The 16,021-nt window shown below is 47.2% G+C and overlaps 1 protein-coding gene and 1 long non-coding RNA gene across 2 annotated transcripts in view; both read right to left on the bottom strand.

Annotated features, from left to right (window-relative positions):
* Positions 1-190: 190 nt before the first annotated feature.
* LOC142030751 (uncharacterized) lies at positions 191-7,812 on the bottom strand. Its single transcript, XM_075027023.1, has 3 exons — positions 6,461-7,812; positions 449-623; positions 191-205 (listed from the first exon to the last, which is right to left on the bottom strand). The coding sequence occupies exons 1-3, from the start codon at positions 7,810-7,812 to the stop codon at positions 191-193; spliced, it is 1,542 nt and encodes a 513-aa protein (XP_074883124.1).
* A 58-nt stretch (positions 7,813-7,870) lies between these two features.
* Positions 7,871-16,021, bottom strand: part of LOC142031668 (uncharacterized) — a 33,755-nt gene continuing 25,604 nt past the window's right edge. The window contains exons 2-3 of the long non-coding RNA XR_012650588.1: positions 9,860-9,978; positions 7,871-8,200 (exon numbers count right to left, since the gene is read on the bottom strand). This is a non-coding gene — a long non-coding RNA (uncharacterized LOC142031668). The remainder of the gene's footprint in view (positions 8,201-9,859; positions 9,979-16,021) is intronic.

Here is a 16,021-nt window from a genome sequence, read left to right on the forward strand (position 1 = left end):
CCAAGGATCTGAGCTAGCTTGCCTCTGTTCTGTGAACATTTCAGTGCTGCAGGGTCAGGAACTCCAGCCTCTATGCCTTACCTACATTAGCGGTTTGACCAAGTGGGATCTAGGAGGGAGTCTGTGATCTCCTGGGCAGTCCAGCAATGAGGGGCTGGTGGCACAGTGAAAGCCATATGCCGTAAAGGAGTTACTGCTGAACTCCCTGCAGGAGATGCAGCGGCAGACAGGTAGGGGCACAAAACTGACTCCTGTTTCATTAACTGTAATAAAAAAGGCACTAGAAATGCTTCTAACAGAGTTTAATCACTCGTGGGAGTTGGTGTGATTTCAGATCCCAGGCTCCCAGTCTGCCCAGTTCCTACAATGAAGGGATCCTTTAGAGCTTCTGAGAAGAAAAAAATCCTTAACACATGCTCAAGATGAGAGGGGAATTCCTCTCCCTTACATTCCCTGCAGGTGGAGTGTCGCTGGATGTCTCATTGCTTGGCTTGTCCTCCCAGGTCTCCGTTGCCATGGACATCGCTGTGGGCTGCTGGCTGTCCTCCGGAGGTGGGAGATCAGCTTCCCTCAGATCACACTGTCCCTTGGAGGGGGATTTGGCAGCAGTCTCAGCATTGCAGCTGCAGGGGAAGAAGCAGACTCTGATGAACGTCATGCATGCAGTTCACCTGCCATTCCTGACACAGATGAGACTGAGCAGCAAAGCCCAGGTTCAAAGAACCAGCTGCACCAGTTCAGGAAAAGTGCAGGCAGGAATCTAGACTGGTCAGCATGGATGGCCGTACATGTGTTTCAGGGGCTCTAAACATAGCTCAATTACAGCATTGCAAATTGGGTAATTGCACTCATGGCAGCATCAGTCTGGGATATCAAAACTCAGGTGTTCACAGGGCATTTTTGTGTCCATAAAACATGAGGTTCTCCCATAGGGACTAGAAAAACCTTTCAAAGTAGGCCATATCCATATTTGCTGCTATTTAAAGAGATGTTGTCAACACAGAAACCATATTGCTCATCTGGAAGAAAATCACCTGCTAAAAACTGTAATACTCTGAAGAGATTAGAAGATTAAAGGAGCTTTCCCTCTGTTCTTCATCTCATATGATCCCAAGCCCGCTGAAACCACTGGAAAGATTCCCTCTGCTTTCAGTGAACTCAGGATCAGCCCTTTTGGTGCACTTAAGAGTCCCCAAAAGATTGGCAGAGTCTGTTGTTCTCACTTGGCAGTTCTGGGATGCTCTTATTCACAGCTGTCTGGTGCTAACAAGGGCCTGGCCTAGCTGATACAGGCAGCCTGTTCCAACCCCATGTTCCCCTCTCTGTAGACAACACCACCTCTCCAGACAGACGCAGTCTGGTACAAAACCACTGACTTGACAGAGTAGTTGGCAGGCTGTAGTTTGTGATATTACTTGTGATGATACATTTTTTTTTAACAGACTTTCTAAGACACCTTATTTCCATGCATAATGAAGCCTGCTTGGAAGAATATTATTTTTTTCATTTTGGGTTTACTTAATTTTTATGGGCTTGGATTCCTTTAAAAAGAAAGGTTGTGAGGACTGGATATGGATGCTTGTACATACAGGAAGCCAGTGTTTGGAACATATTTCAGGTTATGCATGTATTTTATGCTTAACAAAAGTCTCCTATGATGAAAGTCTGCTTCTTCTTAAAGGCTTCATTTGTGAACTTATGCTGGTAGGTCATACTGCTAATGTGCAATTCTAACACTGTCAGTTACAAGCAAACACATGAGACAGATGGGTATTTTCCTTACAATGAATGACAGTTGGCTCCAATAACAAACCATCAGCCAATAGTGAAATCGCTGAAGAGGCAACAAATCTCCCAGAACACAAACTGGCTCTGTTGTCAAGCCAGAAAAGTTGGTTTCAACTTTCCAGCTGATGCTTTTTCATCTTCATTTATGCTTTCAAGTCCCAGCTGACGCTACCAGAGAATTTACCAACTTTAAAAGAGTGTAGCCATGGCTGTGCAGCAATGACACAGTGCTAACAGCAGGCTCCTGGCTTTTACTTTTTGCTGTGCTAACTCCCTGCCACGTGGATTTGGAAGCATCGCTTCATCCCCTCAGGGCTCTGCTCCCCAGCCTGTACAAAGGGGATACCAGCATCAGTGCTGTCATGGAGCAGTCTGCAGCACAGACTGCATTAGCCCCCTTACAGGCTTGCAGTAAGAGCAGCGCAGGCACACAGCAAGGCTGTGGTCCCACCATGGTACTGTCCTGGCCTGGTCCGGCTTAAGAGGTTCCTGTCTCCTTCCTCCCTTCCGTCCCCAGCTACATTTGGAGTACCACACCTTCAGCCAGTCCAGTGTAACTGTCTGTGTGGCCATGATCTAAAATCAGTCTTGAAATCATCTGGGTTAAAAAAAAATACCCTCCTTCATGTACTGCCAGCCAGATAATTTCACTGATGTTTCATTGAGTTGGGTAAAGTATGAACAGTTCAGCTGGGCAAACCTGTGGGAGGGACAGCAGAGGTTAGGGAGCAAGAAAGCTCTTGAAGAGGATCTGCCATTGCCAGAAAACCACCATTTCCAAAAGCTGCTCCTACTCAAACAGTTTCTGGTTGAAATGTGCAGAAAGAAGGGACCATGCTGAGGCACAGAGAGGCAACAGGATGTGTCCAAGGTCAGTAGCAGAGCTCAGAACTGGAATATTATCTTCTCCTCTTGATCACCATCATACGGACCATAGTCTCAGAGGGAAGCTGAGCTTTCATTTGTCATTTTTACAGTGCTTCAAGATCATCCACTTAAACATGGAAAGTACTCCAGAGTATATTACTGCTCCTCTAAGTGAAGCTGACAGCAGCTCTCTGCTGATAAGGTCTGCGGACCAGATGCCATTGCTTATTGTGGTTTCCATAACCCAACAGGGATATTTTTTAAAAATCTCCAGACATGACCTGCAGTGGGAATAAGAGCCAATACTACCCAGAGAGCTGAGCTAAGGAAGTGTGACTGGAGACTGAGAAATTCAACCCACTCCATGGCTGGTCAGCTAGAGGTACAAAAGGCAATGATGCAGAGCCCACATCATGTGAAAGGAGATCTCCTCATCCCTGGTTTGACTGCTCTACTTCTAGTTGTGATTAGATCCTTCCTGCATGATGTACTGGCCATGCCATGTTGGGGTAAGTGCTGCTCCACAGAGCAGTCGCTGTGCACTGCACCATTGTCAGAGGGATGTTGACAAAACAGGGAGGATATAAGCAGTTTTGTAGAACCAAAACATAGGGCTGCTCCTTTAACCTTTGCCCCTGGGTTAGGAGGAAGAGGAGACATTGCCAAGAAAACGGGATATTGTCCCTTCTTCCAGATCCTCTCTCCCTGGCAGAGATCTGGGCTGCCAGTGTGACCAACCCAACACCTGCTCAAGCCATCCCCTCTGCTCTCATGCAGAACTGCAGAAGTGGGCAGTCTGGCATGTTTCCTTCTGTGGGATCAAATCACTTATTGGGATAGGATTTTTCTGCCTGTTTTCCCTGTTCTCTCCAAGATGGACGGTGCGCTTGGGCCAGCACAGGGACAACAGGTTCTTTCCGAATGTCCTTTTAAACCTCTGGGCCATCATCTCTGAATCTCATGGAAGCAAAGGCAGTGGGTGTGTGGTGTACAACTGGAAATGCACCTGCTTTGCTTCATGGTCTCTATGGGCCTCTTCATGGTTGTTTCATTGTCCACGCCAGCAGTTCTCAGCCCTGTCCACATGTTCCTGGCTCTTTCTGACCAATGGAAACATTTTTGACCATTGCTGGCACCTGCCTTCGAGACTTGGAGTCCTCTGCTATGAGAAGGTGTTATTGTACCCACCATCCTGGTGTCATCCCAAATACACCCCATCACTCTTTTCAGGAAGCCTTCTTTCTTAGTCATGTCCTTGGCTTCCTCGTGCAGGTTTTTATTGTCACCTTGTCCCCCTTTTCATAGACAGGAACCCCAGGTCCTTGCATGTCCTTATCCTGAGCAATTAGCTGCTTAAACAATTTCAGAAATTGGACTATTGAAATGCCTACAGGATTTCCACCTAGATCTCAACACCCCTTCCCACCCAGGACTACAACCTAAGTTAAAGGCATCCAGTGACCTATGAGGGGCCTAAAGGCCACCATAATTATGAAGCTGAAAATCAAATCTTCACTGATGAAATATTAAGCCATTTGAATGAGTCTTAAGTAATTAACCATGAATCACTAGGGAGGCAATTAACTTATCAGACAAAACTGCTTTGTAAAACTGTAATACTTACACAGAACCACTAGAAAGAGAAGACAATTTCAGCTAACTTATTCTGTGATGCTCCATCACAACATCTCTATCAAAGGCTTGCTGAGCTCAGTATCTAGAAATGGGACCAAATCCCCAGCTTTCAGCTCATTTCATTGGAGACTTGGAGAAAAAACATGGCCTGGATGTCAGTGATCATAATTTAGGACCCAAAAACATCCAGACAAAAAGTCTCCCACCTCCGCAGTGAGAATCAGCTTGAGTTATAAATATTATTCAGGCACATTACAGTCTCAGGTGAAAACCATGGAAAATAATTGAGAAATTTCCAGACAAAGGAAACTAGAGTTTCCCACTAAACAGTACTCTGGCACTGCCAACAGATTTGTTTTCCTCCTGCTGTCCTGAAGAAATTACAATCTTTATCATTAATTGTTATTACTATGGAAAATATACAGGCCAGGGTGGTTCCTTCACATGAAACAACTTCTCTAATACTGGAACCACTGTCATTCTCATTTCTAGATCAATTACCATTTTGGTGTTAATAAAATCACCTCATATATTTTAACAAATCCAACTAGGGAGACTGCACACATTCACAGAAACAAAAACCACCGCGGATATTAAAAGCACAGAAACCACACTGAAACCATAAAGGCCCTGGGCAGAAAGTGTTTGGAGGCTTGGAAAGTAGTGGGAAGAAAGATCATATGCACCACCCATTTCCTGTATACTTTGCTATGCATGCACCTTGGGCTCCAGATACTAGTCAAACCTTTCACCTGCCCGGAGACAGCTGTTCTTATGCTCTTACTGATGGCTTGTGCCATTCTGTGTACTTCATTTCACATCAATGATGAAAATAGCCTACTCAATGAAAATGGTTGTATACCGTAACTTTCTCATCTGTTTCTTCTTTGGGTTTTCATACTCTAGAATAAAAGCACAAACGCTGGGCTGGACAGCTGAAGGAGGCATTTAGGGCTCTGACACCACCTACTTCCCTTTGGATTGTAAAGTTGCAGAAGTACTTCTGCTTGTCTCTCTGGCTCTGTCTACACGGGGAGCTTCAGCTCCACAGAAGTTCTTTCAGATGACTCATTCCTGTGCAGAAGTCACTATCATCTCCTCTAAAACCCGAGTCCAGTCTCAGAGCTCCAGCATTCCAGAAATACCAAACCAGCGTACAAGGTTGATGCCCTGGCATTTCACACACCGCATCTGTGGATGTCAGAAGCAGCCAGGAACCAAGTCAAATATAATTCTTTGCAAAGCCAGTCCTGAAAGCCAAGCATATGGAAACAAACCACTCCACCAACACTTACTCCTCCTTTTCCCATCAGCCTTATCTAGTGATAAGACAGTGATAACAGTCCCAAATTCCTAGCTTCCAGAACTTTGCTGATTCCTGTTGAGCCACCTGCCTGCATAGAAAGGGATCCCCATTTCTTTGGCAGGAGGGAGGTAACAAGGACTGCAGTGACCAAAACAAGGATGGAGAAAGCAGTCCTTGTGAACATCTTATCCAGAGAAGGGGAAAACACTGGTAGGAGAAGAGGGAGGAAGGCTTTATGCAAGTATTTTCTTTCACGGCTTACACTGTCTGAGTTGGCAGAAGGACAGTATTTGCAAGTACTTTCACTTGCTGCCTGTGCTGGTCTCCAGAGGATGGTTAAAGACTTGTAGCAGCCATCTTGCTCTTATTTGCTAGTTCACTACATACAAGCAGCAAGTAAAAGCACTTGTTACTGCATGTCACGCTACCTAAATTCATGTCCTGCAGGGGTGGGACAGACTCTACATCTTTTTTCAAAGGAATCTTATTAGTACTTTGCACCTCTCGGCTGTCCTCTACTTTTAACAGGTGTTAAAAAAAGAAAAAAGACATTTCAACAATTTATTACAGAAATAAAATGGGTGGGAAATTGGCTGTCAGGACTACTAATGGCTGCTGTCTTGACAGGATTTAGGTGTACAAAAAGGCAAAGTCTAGATGAAAATGCTTTTTGATGTTTAATCCCACACAAAGATGGAGTTTAAGCTCAACAGCCTAAAGACACGTCCATGTGGCTATCAGAGACCCCAAGATGAAAGGCTCTGCCAACAATATATTTATACAGGAGTTAAATGTACATATCAGGAGAGAGACCAGATTGTTAACAAGGGAACTGCTTTCAGGTGACCCCACAGAGCATGTTACCTTTTCTTAATAAGTTCCAGGGCTGAGCCTATGAATTCATCCTTCATTTTTTGTAGCTTAGCTCCATAGCTGGATAAGTCTGTGGCTTCTAACAGCAGCGATGAACAGCAAGAGGACTGGGCTTCAGAAGCCACCGACTGCCCTGCAAGGTGGAGAACATCATTTAATTGTCTTGTCTCTCCTTTCTGCTGCTCATCACTGAAGATCTCCTGTCCAGCTCTGTGTATTGCTACTGCCTGTAAAGGTGATCGTGGAATAGGGCTAGAGCAAATGGGGACTGGCGATCTATCCAGGCTGGAGATCTGGAAGGTTCTGTCCTTCACCTCAGGGCTGCTCATTCTGAAACCATCCCATGTGGCTGGATACTGGGAAAAGCCAGCAGAGGTGTGGTTTTCATGGAACACATCATCGTCATCCTCTGCTGTGGCAGCAGCTTCATTCACAGCTTTGGTCTCCTGAGCTTCTGGACGGATATTCTTATTGCTCTCCTCCTCCAGGGTCTGGTTTGCAGGCAGACCCTTATTCAAGCAATCTGTTGGCCCACTGCTGCTGGCAGATGAATTTGCCTCCTTACTTCTCATTTGCTTGAATTCCTCAAAGGTGGGTATGTAGAGCCTCCCTTTGCAGCGGCCTTTCTTGCTCTGTCCCAGTGTGGCTTTGACATCTGTTTCCCCACTACATTGTTCCAGGGTTTCTGCTGTTCTGGATTTGGCCATCTCATGGCTTTCCCCGGCATGCTGAAGGGGCAAATTGGGGGAGCTATTCTGCCTTCGGAGCTGAAGCCTCCTCTGAGCCTCCTGCTTGATGTCTTCTGGACTGATGATCCTGTGTGCAAAACACAGTCTCTGCCTCCCTGTGAGGCTGTGCCTGAAAGCAGTGTGTTCCACCAAAACCGTGCAGCAGTTGACAGCACAACCGTTCTTGTACTGCCGGCACATCTGGCATTCAAAAAACTCCTGGGCCATCAGGTCAGGCAGGGCAACCTGTGGACGCACTGGCTTACAGGGCTCTGCCACCTTACTGCTCTGCAGTCTCAGCTTCTCCTTCAGCTCTTTTTTGGCATGTCCATGTAGGGCCTTCTCCTCTGCAGAAGGGAAGAGCCACTGAGGCACTTTGGCAAAGGGAGGGAGGAGCACATTCTGTGCCGATTGAGATGTCTGTTTAGCACGGAGAGAAAGGTTTCTCAGAGAGTCTGATGGGCTCTGTACTGGGGCCACATCCACACAGCCTTCTGTCCACTGACTGCTGCCTCTATAGCGAAAGATGATCTCGTTATCCAGGCTCCGGCAGTGAGAATACAGCCCAGAGTCAGCAACTGTTGTCCAGTGAAGGTTCTCCACGCTCCGATACATCCGGTTTTCCACAGGACTGGCCAAAGGTGCCTTGCCTGTGTGGCAGTAGTCTAGAGTGTGGAAGTCCCCAGAAAAAATATGAGTGTCTAGGTTCTTTAGTGGATGCATGCTGCTAACTGAAAAATCCTTTAAGCCATGTTGCGCATAGAGCTGATTATTTTGGCAGCTCAAGATCACCCGGCAGTGTTCCTGTCTCTCATCAACACTGATGTATGTCATAGCAAATGCACATGGAGGCTCTAAGACAGTGGCGTCTAGGGGGAGAGGAGGGAGCTGGGGTGTCGCTTAGATGCCAGTCAATGTCCACAGACCACAGACAGCAAAGTGTGCTGCTGGGTACTCACATAAGAGAGCTCTCACATGGGTTGAGTCGCCATGCGTAGAAGACCTGTGAATGGAAGGAAAGATGAGTTACTGAAGCAGCCTGGTGATGACTCGCAGGATGCAACAGCAGGTCTGCTTCCAGGGAATGCAGAAGCCAAACACCAACAGCTTGAGTAGAAACAGAGCAGTATATCTAGGAGATGAGCTGTGGAGCTTGGGGCACTGAATCTTTTCCATCTCTAGTCAAGCCAAGAGTGGCCTTACGCTGCCCATCTGAATTTGGAGAAGTTTATCCTACCTACCCTCAGCAATTCCCTCACAATAACACCGCTTAACTGTAGCGACAAATGCTCAGAAGTGCTTGCTGCAGGGTCAGCTTACTCACACAGCAGTGCTAAGGAGATGGGAGGTTTACAAGAGATAGTGAGGTTCTTTCCCTTAAATGGGGTGCAGACAACAGTGTGTGGGTTAAGGAGGAGGCTGGGGGTGGGAAAGGATGACATGACAGTGTGGTGTCCTGGAAGGCTCAAACAGCAAGGAGGAAGAAGAAGCCTGACTGGTGCTGGTTTTGTCCCTGAGAGTCACACTGCAGGCCTTTAACAGTCTGATTTACCCTTCACAGGGAAGATGCATATGCTTTAGTGACTGGTAGCCAAGCATTTCCACGGCCTTTCCAGTGCAGAGACAAAGGTATCTCACAGACCTTCACAAATGTGCCATTGTGACCCCTTAGCAATAGGCGCAAAAGAACACCACCCCCCCCCCCCCACGACAGTTCAGCGGAGGCCCAGAAAGAGAAGGTGTGGTTTCCAAGGCTGTTTCTATGATCTGTGTTCAACATTGTAAAGCCCAGTGAATCTAAGTGACTAAATCACGTGTTCAGAGCAATGCAGAGAATACAATACCGAAACTTCAGTTTGGGCCAGCAGGATGAAGGCTAAGTGTCTAAGTCATCCTTGGAAGTGGAAGGAGCCTCCTTACATTGAATGGAGAGACTCCAAATTTCTCTTAAGGATTTAGGCCTCAGGGACTTGCCAGCAGTCACATAAGACATCAGTGTCTGCTACAGCCCTGTCCACTCCCTCCCTTGGCAACCAGAGCAAAGGGAACGAGTGAGTGCCATAGGTAAAGGAGACTAAGACTGGGCAGGGCATATGGGGTTAGCCTGAGATTTGTAAGGGAAATGTAGAGCTGGGATGGTGGGACATCAGTCTCTAATAATAAGACAGGCAAGAACCAGTCAGGTTGAACACCCAGGAAGAGGTCTTGGTAAAGCAAGACAGCACCACGTAAGTTACAGACCAGACTGTTTGCTTTGTAGTGCAGCTGGGTTCTCCACACACTGCCAACCATTCAGGGGGGTAATGAAGACGCTTGTTACTCCCTGAAGGTTAAGACACCTCAGGTACCTAACCATGTGAGGCACCAACAGACATCTTCCACCTGAGGAGAAGTCTGAGGCAGTGTATTGCCTGGAAGCCAATCTTGGTAACTCGCTGGTAGCTTGATTCACCCCTTGCTTAGAGTGGTTCAAATCAGCATACTTTCCCTGCATTAATGGAACTCTCTCTTATCTAATCCCAGAGCGGGAAGGCAGAGCTGCTCCTGTGGATAACTGCTGAATGGAGAACATTATTTCTGTCCTTCATAATTGCTAAAAATAAAAATTAAAACTAGCTCTCAAAGTGTGGCTGTTCCCCAAGATGTCACAGGCACTTCTCACCCAGTCTTCTCATGGTGGGGATGGAGTTCCCCCTTCTTCACGGCTCTGGAGGAGCCCACAGGTGACAGCAGAGAATCGTGAGGATCAGGACTTTCTGTGATCATAGGTTATAACATGATCTGTCAAGAAAGAGAGAATGAGATGATGTGAGAGCCAGTCACTGAGTAGGGAACAGGGCTCCTGGTAGTGCTGAAGGGCTCCTGTGAGAAAGTGCTGTTAATGAGAGATGCCATGGCCTGTCAGGTTGTTCTGTGATCAGGTCACAGCCACGGGACTAAAAGCCACCGTGTATTTTCTGCACTCTGCTTTCAGACCAAGTAGAAAGAGAAAACAACCCTTGCTGTAGTGAGAGCTGAGAGTAAAGCTGTCCTTGCCCAAGGCAGGGAGCTACATACAGTAAGGCCTGAAGAGAAACCAAGGCCCCTGTGAGGCAGGCTCTTGGGCTACACGCTTGCTCGGCAAGCTCTGCCTGTATGCATGTGAGAGCAAGGGAGCCGGAGAAGAAAGCGCACGGGCAGGGGGAGAAGCAGTCACGAGAACAGCAAGGAAGCAGAGGCACAGAAACAGCGGGGTGGGATCTGTCTATGGCTGCTCCCTTCACCAATAGACGGGGAAGCACTGAAAATACAATTGACTTGTGTCCTCATGGTCTCTCTTCACGTGGAAGGTCACTGCTGGGGCCCGCAGCGCTGACCCCTCTTTGGGCTGCAGGACAGCTGCAGTGACACCAGGCATGGGTGGCCACGGGCCACTCTGCCCCTGCCTGCTCAGGTTCGTGGCACAGACCACGCAAGGGGGCTTTGCATCCCTCCGTTACATGGGGGAATGCCTCAAACCCTCCAGCAGGAGAGGGTACCGCTTTGCCCCGCAGGAGAGCAGAGGCCCATGTCCTCAGCGGGTGTGGAAGGTGCCAGTGCTGATGAGCACTGCCAGGCAGCAGGGACTTGCTGCTGCTCTGCCAGGGCAGGATTTTCCAGAAAATGTGCGTGGGGCAGCAGAAGTTGTTTTCAGGGAAGGAGCAGCTGGGAGAAACCTCCTGTGGGCAGAGTGGGGCAGGCAGAGAGTGAGGGACGGAGACAGGGAGCCAGAGGCAGGTTTGCAGAGTGGAGGACCCAGAGAAGACAGAGAACGGCCAGAGCCGGCTGTGAGAGACAGCAGGAGACAGAGACTTTCCAGAGGAGGCTGTGCAGAGTTTGCTGACACGTAGGCAGGCACTAAAAATTACTGGATTAAGTGAAGGAAAAGGGGAATTTTCTTTCCAAATGATTTATTTTAATCTTTGTCACCCATCAGAGGTTAGTTTTCTTTCTCTAAAAAGTGAATTTTTGCTCTAAGAAAACACTTCAGACATGGGAATTCCCTTTGGTACTTTCAGGAGAGCTCAGAGCAAAGGTCTGAGCACGTGGATGGAGCTCACAGATAGGTGTGCAAGGGGGTTTGGTGCCCTGGCTGGAGTGAGAGGGAGCCTCAGAAATTAGTGAGCTCTGTTTCGCCTCATGCCTGCAAGGCAGCTGTGGAGATCTTGTAACAGCCAGCTCAGACAGAAGCACCTTTCTTCCTTGTCACTCCATACTTGAAAGAACCATCTCTTTCCTACTGAACTCTTCTAATCTTGCCCATTCCCCCCATGTCACTACCCTGAGGGCTGTGCACAGCACGTCAGATAGCTAAGTTTAATTTCGCTGAGCACCCAGGCCAACTGCTGCCCAAGTCATGACCTGTGAAGGGGGACCGGCTGTGCTGAGGCACAGCCTGCTTCCCCCACTGCCCATGGATGTTTGGAGCAGGAAGAAAGCAGAGGTCTCTTTACAACACCAGATAATTCTGACCTGGCCTGTAACAGGAAACACTGAGCCCTTCTCCATCCTTCCGCTGTTCTTGTGCTCCATTCCTCGTGGCACACAGCAACAGCATCACAGTTTCAGCTCAGATGCCTGCATTTGTCAGGTCAGTGACACTGCTATAATATAAAGCATGTGTCTACACACTCAGCTCTAAAGTAACATGACCACAAGCATGTTCTAGGCACCCTGCTGGAGGAGAGCACAAGATGGAGACAGAAGAAAACCATCTGAGTTAATATGCTTATGGTTGATATGCTAAAGATGATCTTTCAGCACATCTTTGCAGGCTTACTGTACATACTGAATATTTAGCTGCAGTCTTACACAGTCACCATCAAAGAAACACTGGGAACTACAGCAACATGAAAGAGTCTGCCCTCCCACCACCTCAGAGCTATAACTACGGTCTATAGCTACAGCAGGTGATCCCAGGTATGGAAACTACCAAATATCACAGAAGTGTGAGTCAATGGAGAGAAGTAAATGATGATCTCTCACATGTGACCCAACTCTGGGTCCTAATTCACCCTCTCCTAAAGGTACACAGCAGTCCTAATGCACCCTGTCTCTTCCAGTTAAACCAAGCAGTGACTTGCCAGTTCTTTGTTGCTTCCTGGTGTATGTGAGCACTGTGGGTTGACGATGCACGCTGTTTACCCACCTGGGTACTTCCAGGTAGTCCTGTCCATACTTCCCCAAAGCTAGGGCTTTATTCTAGTTCAGCAGTCCTCCAGGCCAATGCTAATTTATTCCAGGCCAAATAACAAAAAGGAGCTTAGTGTTGGCTGCCGCTGTGGGAACGGCACATCATCGCTCTTTGATCACGTTGTCTGTGCAACATTTGCCTGTTCCCTGGCTCAGGGATTGAAAAGCTCCTGGTGGTTATGAGCCTCATGCCTTAAACAAGCATAAGACTAAAGGCATCGTGTGCTCAGCTTATTTTCTACCATGTGATTCTGTTTAATCAACTTCTCCACTACTCTGATAAGTGCTTGCTTGGAGACTTGCCACTAACCTTCATTTTCCTGCAAAATCCCCCCAAAGAACTTATTTCTCAAGGATTAAAGCTTGAAGGATAAATTATTTCTTCCCATACACATAAGAACCATTCTGCCTGGCTGACCTTCCCAGCAAAGCACCAGACAAAGTGTCAGGAGGATGAAGCAGGCAAGCACAAGAGAAGTTGTTAAGTGCTGGTGAAAAGCACTGTGGAGAGGACCAGTCATGTCCAATGACTCCAGGGACATCAGGACAGGGGACCACAGAGCCTCACAAGGCCTCAGGAAAAGAGGCCACCAAATCTGGCAGGGCTGACTAGGTTTGCCAGTGCTGCTCCACAGAGCTCACTGCAGCAAGATTTGCTCGATAGACTTGTCAAACAGGGAAGCTTGTTCCATGAGACAGTGGAGAGCAGCTTGCTACTGTCTGGCCTCTCCTGCCTTGATCAGAGAGATCAAGTGAGTCTTGAAAATTTTTCACTTTCCACATTTACAACATCTCAGTCACAAGCAAATTAGCTTCTGAGTCATGCCGTTGCACCAAACTCGTTTCCAGGGGAGGGGAGTAACCGGAGTCACTTTACTCCATCTTGAAATAAGAGATCAAACTAACCTTCAGGTCTTATTCTAATTTCTCTGCATCGGGTTTTGCAATTGCACCACGGAACAGAGCTTGGTTTATTCTGGAGTACAGTCTCCCTTTTATTTCAGAGATCTAACCAGCTAGAGGGATGTGAAAGGCACATTTCAAAGAGTTGTACAAAGGATTTTAGCAAGCTATGATACTGCTGTGAGTTTTCTGCTATCTGATACAGCAAACCTCATGGACACAGCATGATCTGTCTACTGCCATGTCATGCACATCACTTCAGCTGCTTAGCAGAACACCAGCAATCTCAAGGGAAAGAACGCCAGATACATCTATTTTTTCAAGTTAAAGGTTAACAAGAAAAATAAAGGAGCCTTGGCTGTATTTGCTTTCTTAGCTGTTCACTTAACCAGAGCTGTGCTGCAGGAACAAGTTGATGCAGTAGGATGATGAGGTGTATTTCTTGGGTTTTTTAGTCTGTTCTAGCAGCTGAAACAGGAACAGGGCTTATATAGTGTCTATTAATTGCAGCAGGAGAGGTACAGCTACAGTAGTTATCTAAACCAGTGCAATTTCCTGGGTTTCCTTTCCTTCCTAGGGTAAACAGCTGAGCATAACTTTCCTTGACTTTACAGTATTATCACTGCTTTCATTGTCTGCTCTATGGCACAAATCAGGATTGCTAACAAGAGGAACAACTGCCATCTTGGTTTCAAAACTAGGTAATATAGAGAAAACTATAACCTCTATAGTCTGCTCACTGTATTTATAGTCCTTGTGTTCTCAGCTTAATCATAAGCATGGACCATGTCATCTCAGACACAGCTTGGCACGGGGAACAAAGTCTCTCTTGAACCTCTGAAGATCCAGTGCAGCCCATGGTCTAGAGGGTTGCTGAGAGCACAGGCAATAGCATTAAATTTCTGCTGTGCAATGAGCTGCTTGTTCCATCACATGATATTGTCCAACCATTTTCGTCCTTTCACATCTCCTCATTCTTTCAGGTTTTTTTTTCCTGCTTCCCCCACTCTTCCTCCATCCCACTGCCTTCAACACAAGTTTACACAGTTCATCTGTTGCTGCTGCTTAACAGGTTCCACTTCTAAAGCATCACCACCATTACCATTGCCTCCAGAAAAAGAACTGATCTTGGCCATGGTTAGGGCTGGCTGACCAGAGCAGCCCAAAGGTATACACCTGCCAACCAGATGTGCCAGAGAAGAATATGTCCACATTATCTGTTGATCATCATGGGAACATCCTGCTACGGTACACACAGCTCCACCAGGGAGAGTATAGGAATCACCATAATTTCATGTGAATTTCTATTTTGGTCAGATTGGCTCCTATATAGTCTCAAGGCAGTGGAAAAGCTAATCTCAAAATTTTATGGAATCACGTAAGGTATTAAGCATTCTTGGCTCCCTTTCTGTGGGATTTTTAAGCTGTTTGGGAACTTTGCTTTATTGACATGAGAGGTTTCACCTGAGAAGCCCTACTGCTCCACACATCTGTGCATTTGGCAGCAGTGCCTTTGATGAATTTCTCTGGCTGCTCTCTAAGTCTGAGCAGCTTCTCCTTCTTGTGACACAGCATGGTTTTCTCCTTGTGTTCCTCCTTCAGAAAGGCTGTGATGACATAATACTTCCAGCCTACCTCTAAGGGCAGGCATTCCAGATTTCAGGCAGCATACTTTCAAGGTGACCTGCATTCCCTCTTGATTCCTTGCTTTGGGAAAAGGAACCCTCTTCTGTTTCACCAATGCGCCATTCAACCTCTTGGACAATACCACTCCAACAGGCCTGCTGACAATGCAGCAGAGGGAATGGAGCTTGAGAGGATTAGCATTCACCTTGCAGCAATGGAAGGCTGAGTATGTTGGTTATTGTAACAAATGCTCCTGGATACACCAATGTGACACCCCCATCATGTGTCCTAGCTAGAGCTGCTTGGCAGCATTGGCTGTGAAGCGCCCCAGGAGATGGCATCACCCATCATCTGCCAAACTTTCAGTGAGTCAACGCTCTGGTTGGCCACAAAGCTCTTTTGGATGACTCCTTCTCAGGAGGAAGAAAGTCCTATTTGCAATAAAGTCCTCTCCTGGGACAGATCACCCACAGCACCTATGAACCTGCAGGGTGCCTCTGATCAATAGATTCTGCACTTGTCTGTAACATCATGAGCCACTCTGCTCCCCTCTTATAGCGGGAGAAAGAGCCCATCGGGGTTATAACCAAGCAGAGCCAATGCTTAGGCTTGAGTTAGCTGATGTTTAGGATCCAGGTTGTTTCCACTGTCCTGTGTACACACCATGAACCAAGCATTCCCATGCCTTTGGGTCATGCAGAGCAGATCTTGTCCACCAGCCACCTTGGTCTTGGCATACACACACTATTAGCCTCACGAAGAAGAGATGTGAGCTGAGCACAGCCTCCAACCCTGCTCTATACCTGGCTCCAAGCTCCCTGGCTCAGACACATGCAGTTCTCAGAGGCAAACCTGAGCCAGGAAAACCTATCCACCCCCTTGTGAGATCTGGGAAGTATAAAGCCATATGTGAGCCCACTTTACAGCCTGGCACCTCCACTCCTCCTTCAAATTCCTACTTTGCACAGATATAACATCAGCCCTGACTGCAGAAAATGGTTGCAATATGGCTACAAGTGAATTTATTTTTACTCAGGGGGTGAGGGGGCAGAAAAGGTCAAGGCTGTGACTTGAAGCTCAGCTC

The sequence above is a fragment of the Buteo buteo genome, chromosome 5, assembly GCF_964188355.1.
Source record: "Buteo buteo chromosome 5, bButBut1.hap1.1, whole genome shotgun sequence".
In the NCBI taxonomy this organism is placed as follows: domain Eukaryota; kingdom Metazoa; phylum Chordata; class Aves; order Accipitriformes; family Accipitridae; genus Buteo; species Buteo buteo.

Bases quoted from the DNA above. Each gene is read 5' to 3' on its own strand.
- LOC142030751 (XM_075027023.1), bottom strand. From the start codon at position 7,812: ATGTATCGGAGCGTGGAGAACCTTCACTGGACAACAGTTGCTGACTCT. The intron at 624-6,460 runs GTAACATGCTCT...CTTCCCCTGCAG, and splicing joins CTGGAACTTATTAAGAAAAG to CTGCAATGCTGAGACTGCTG.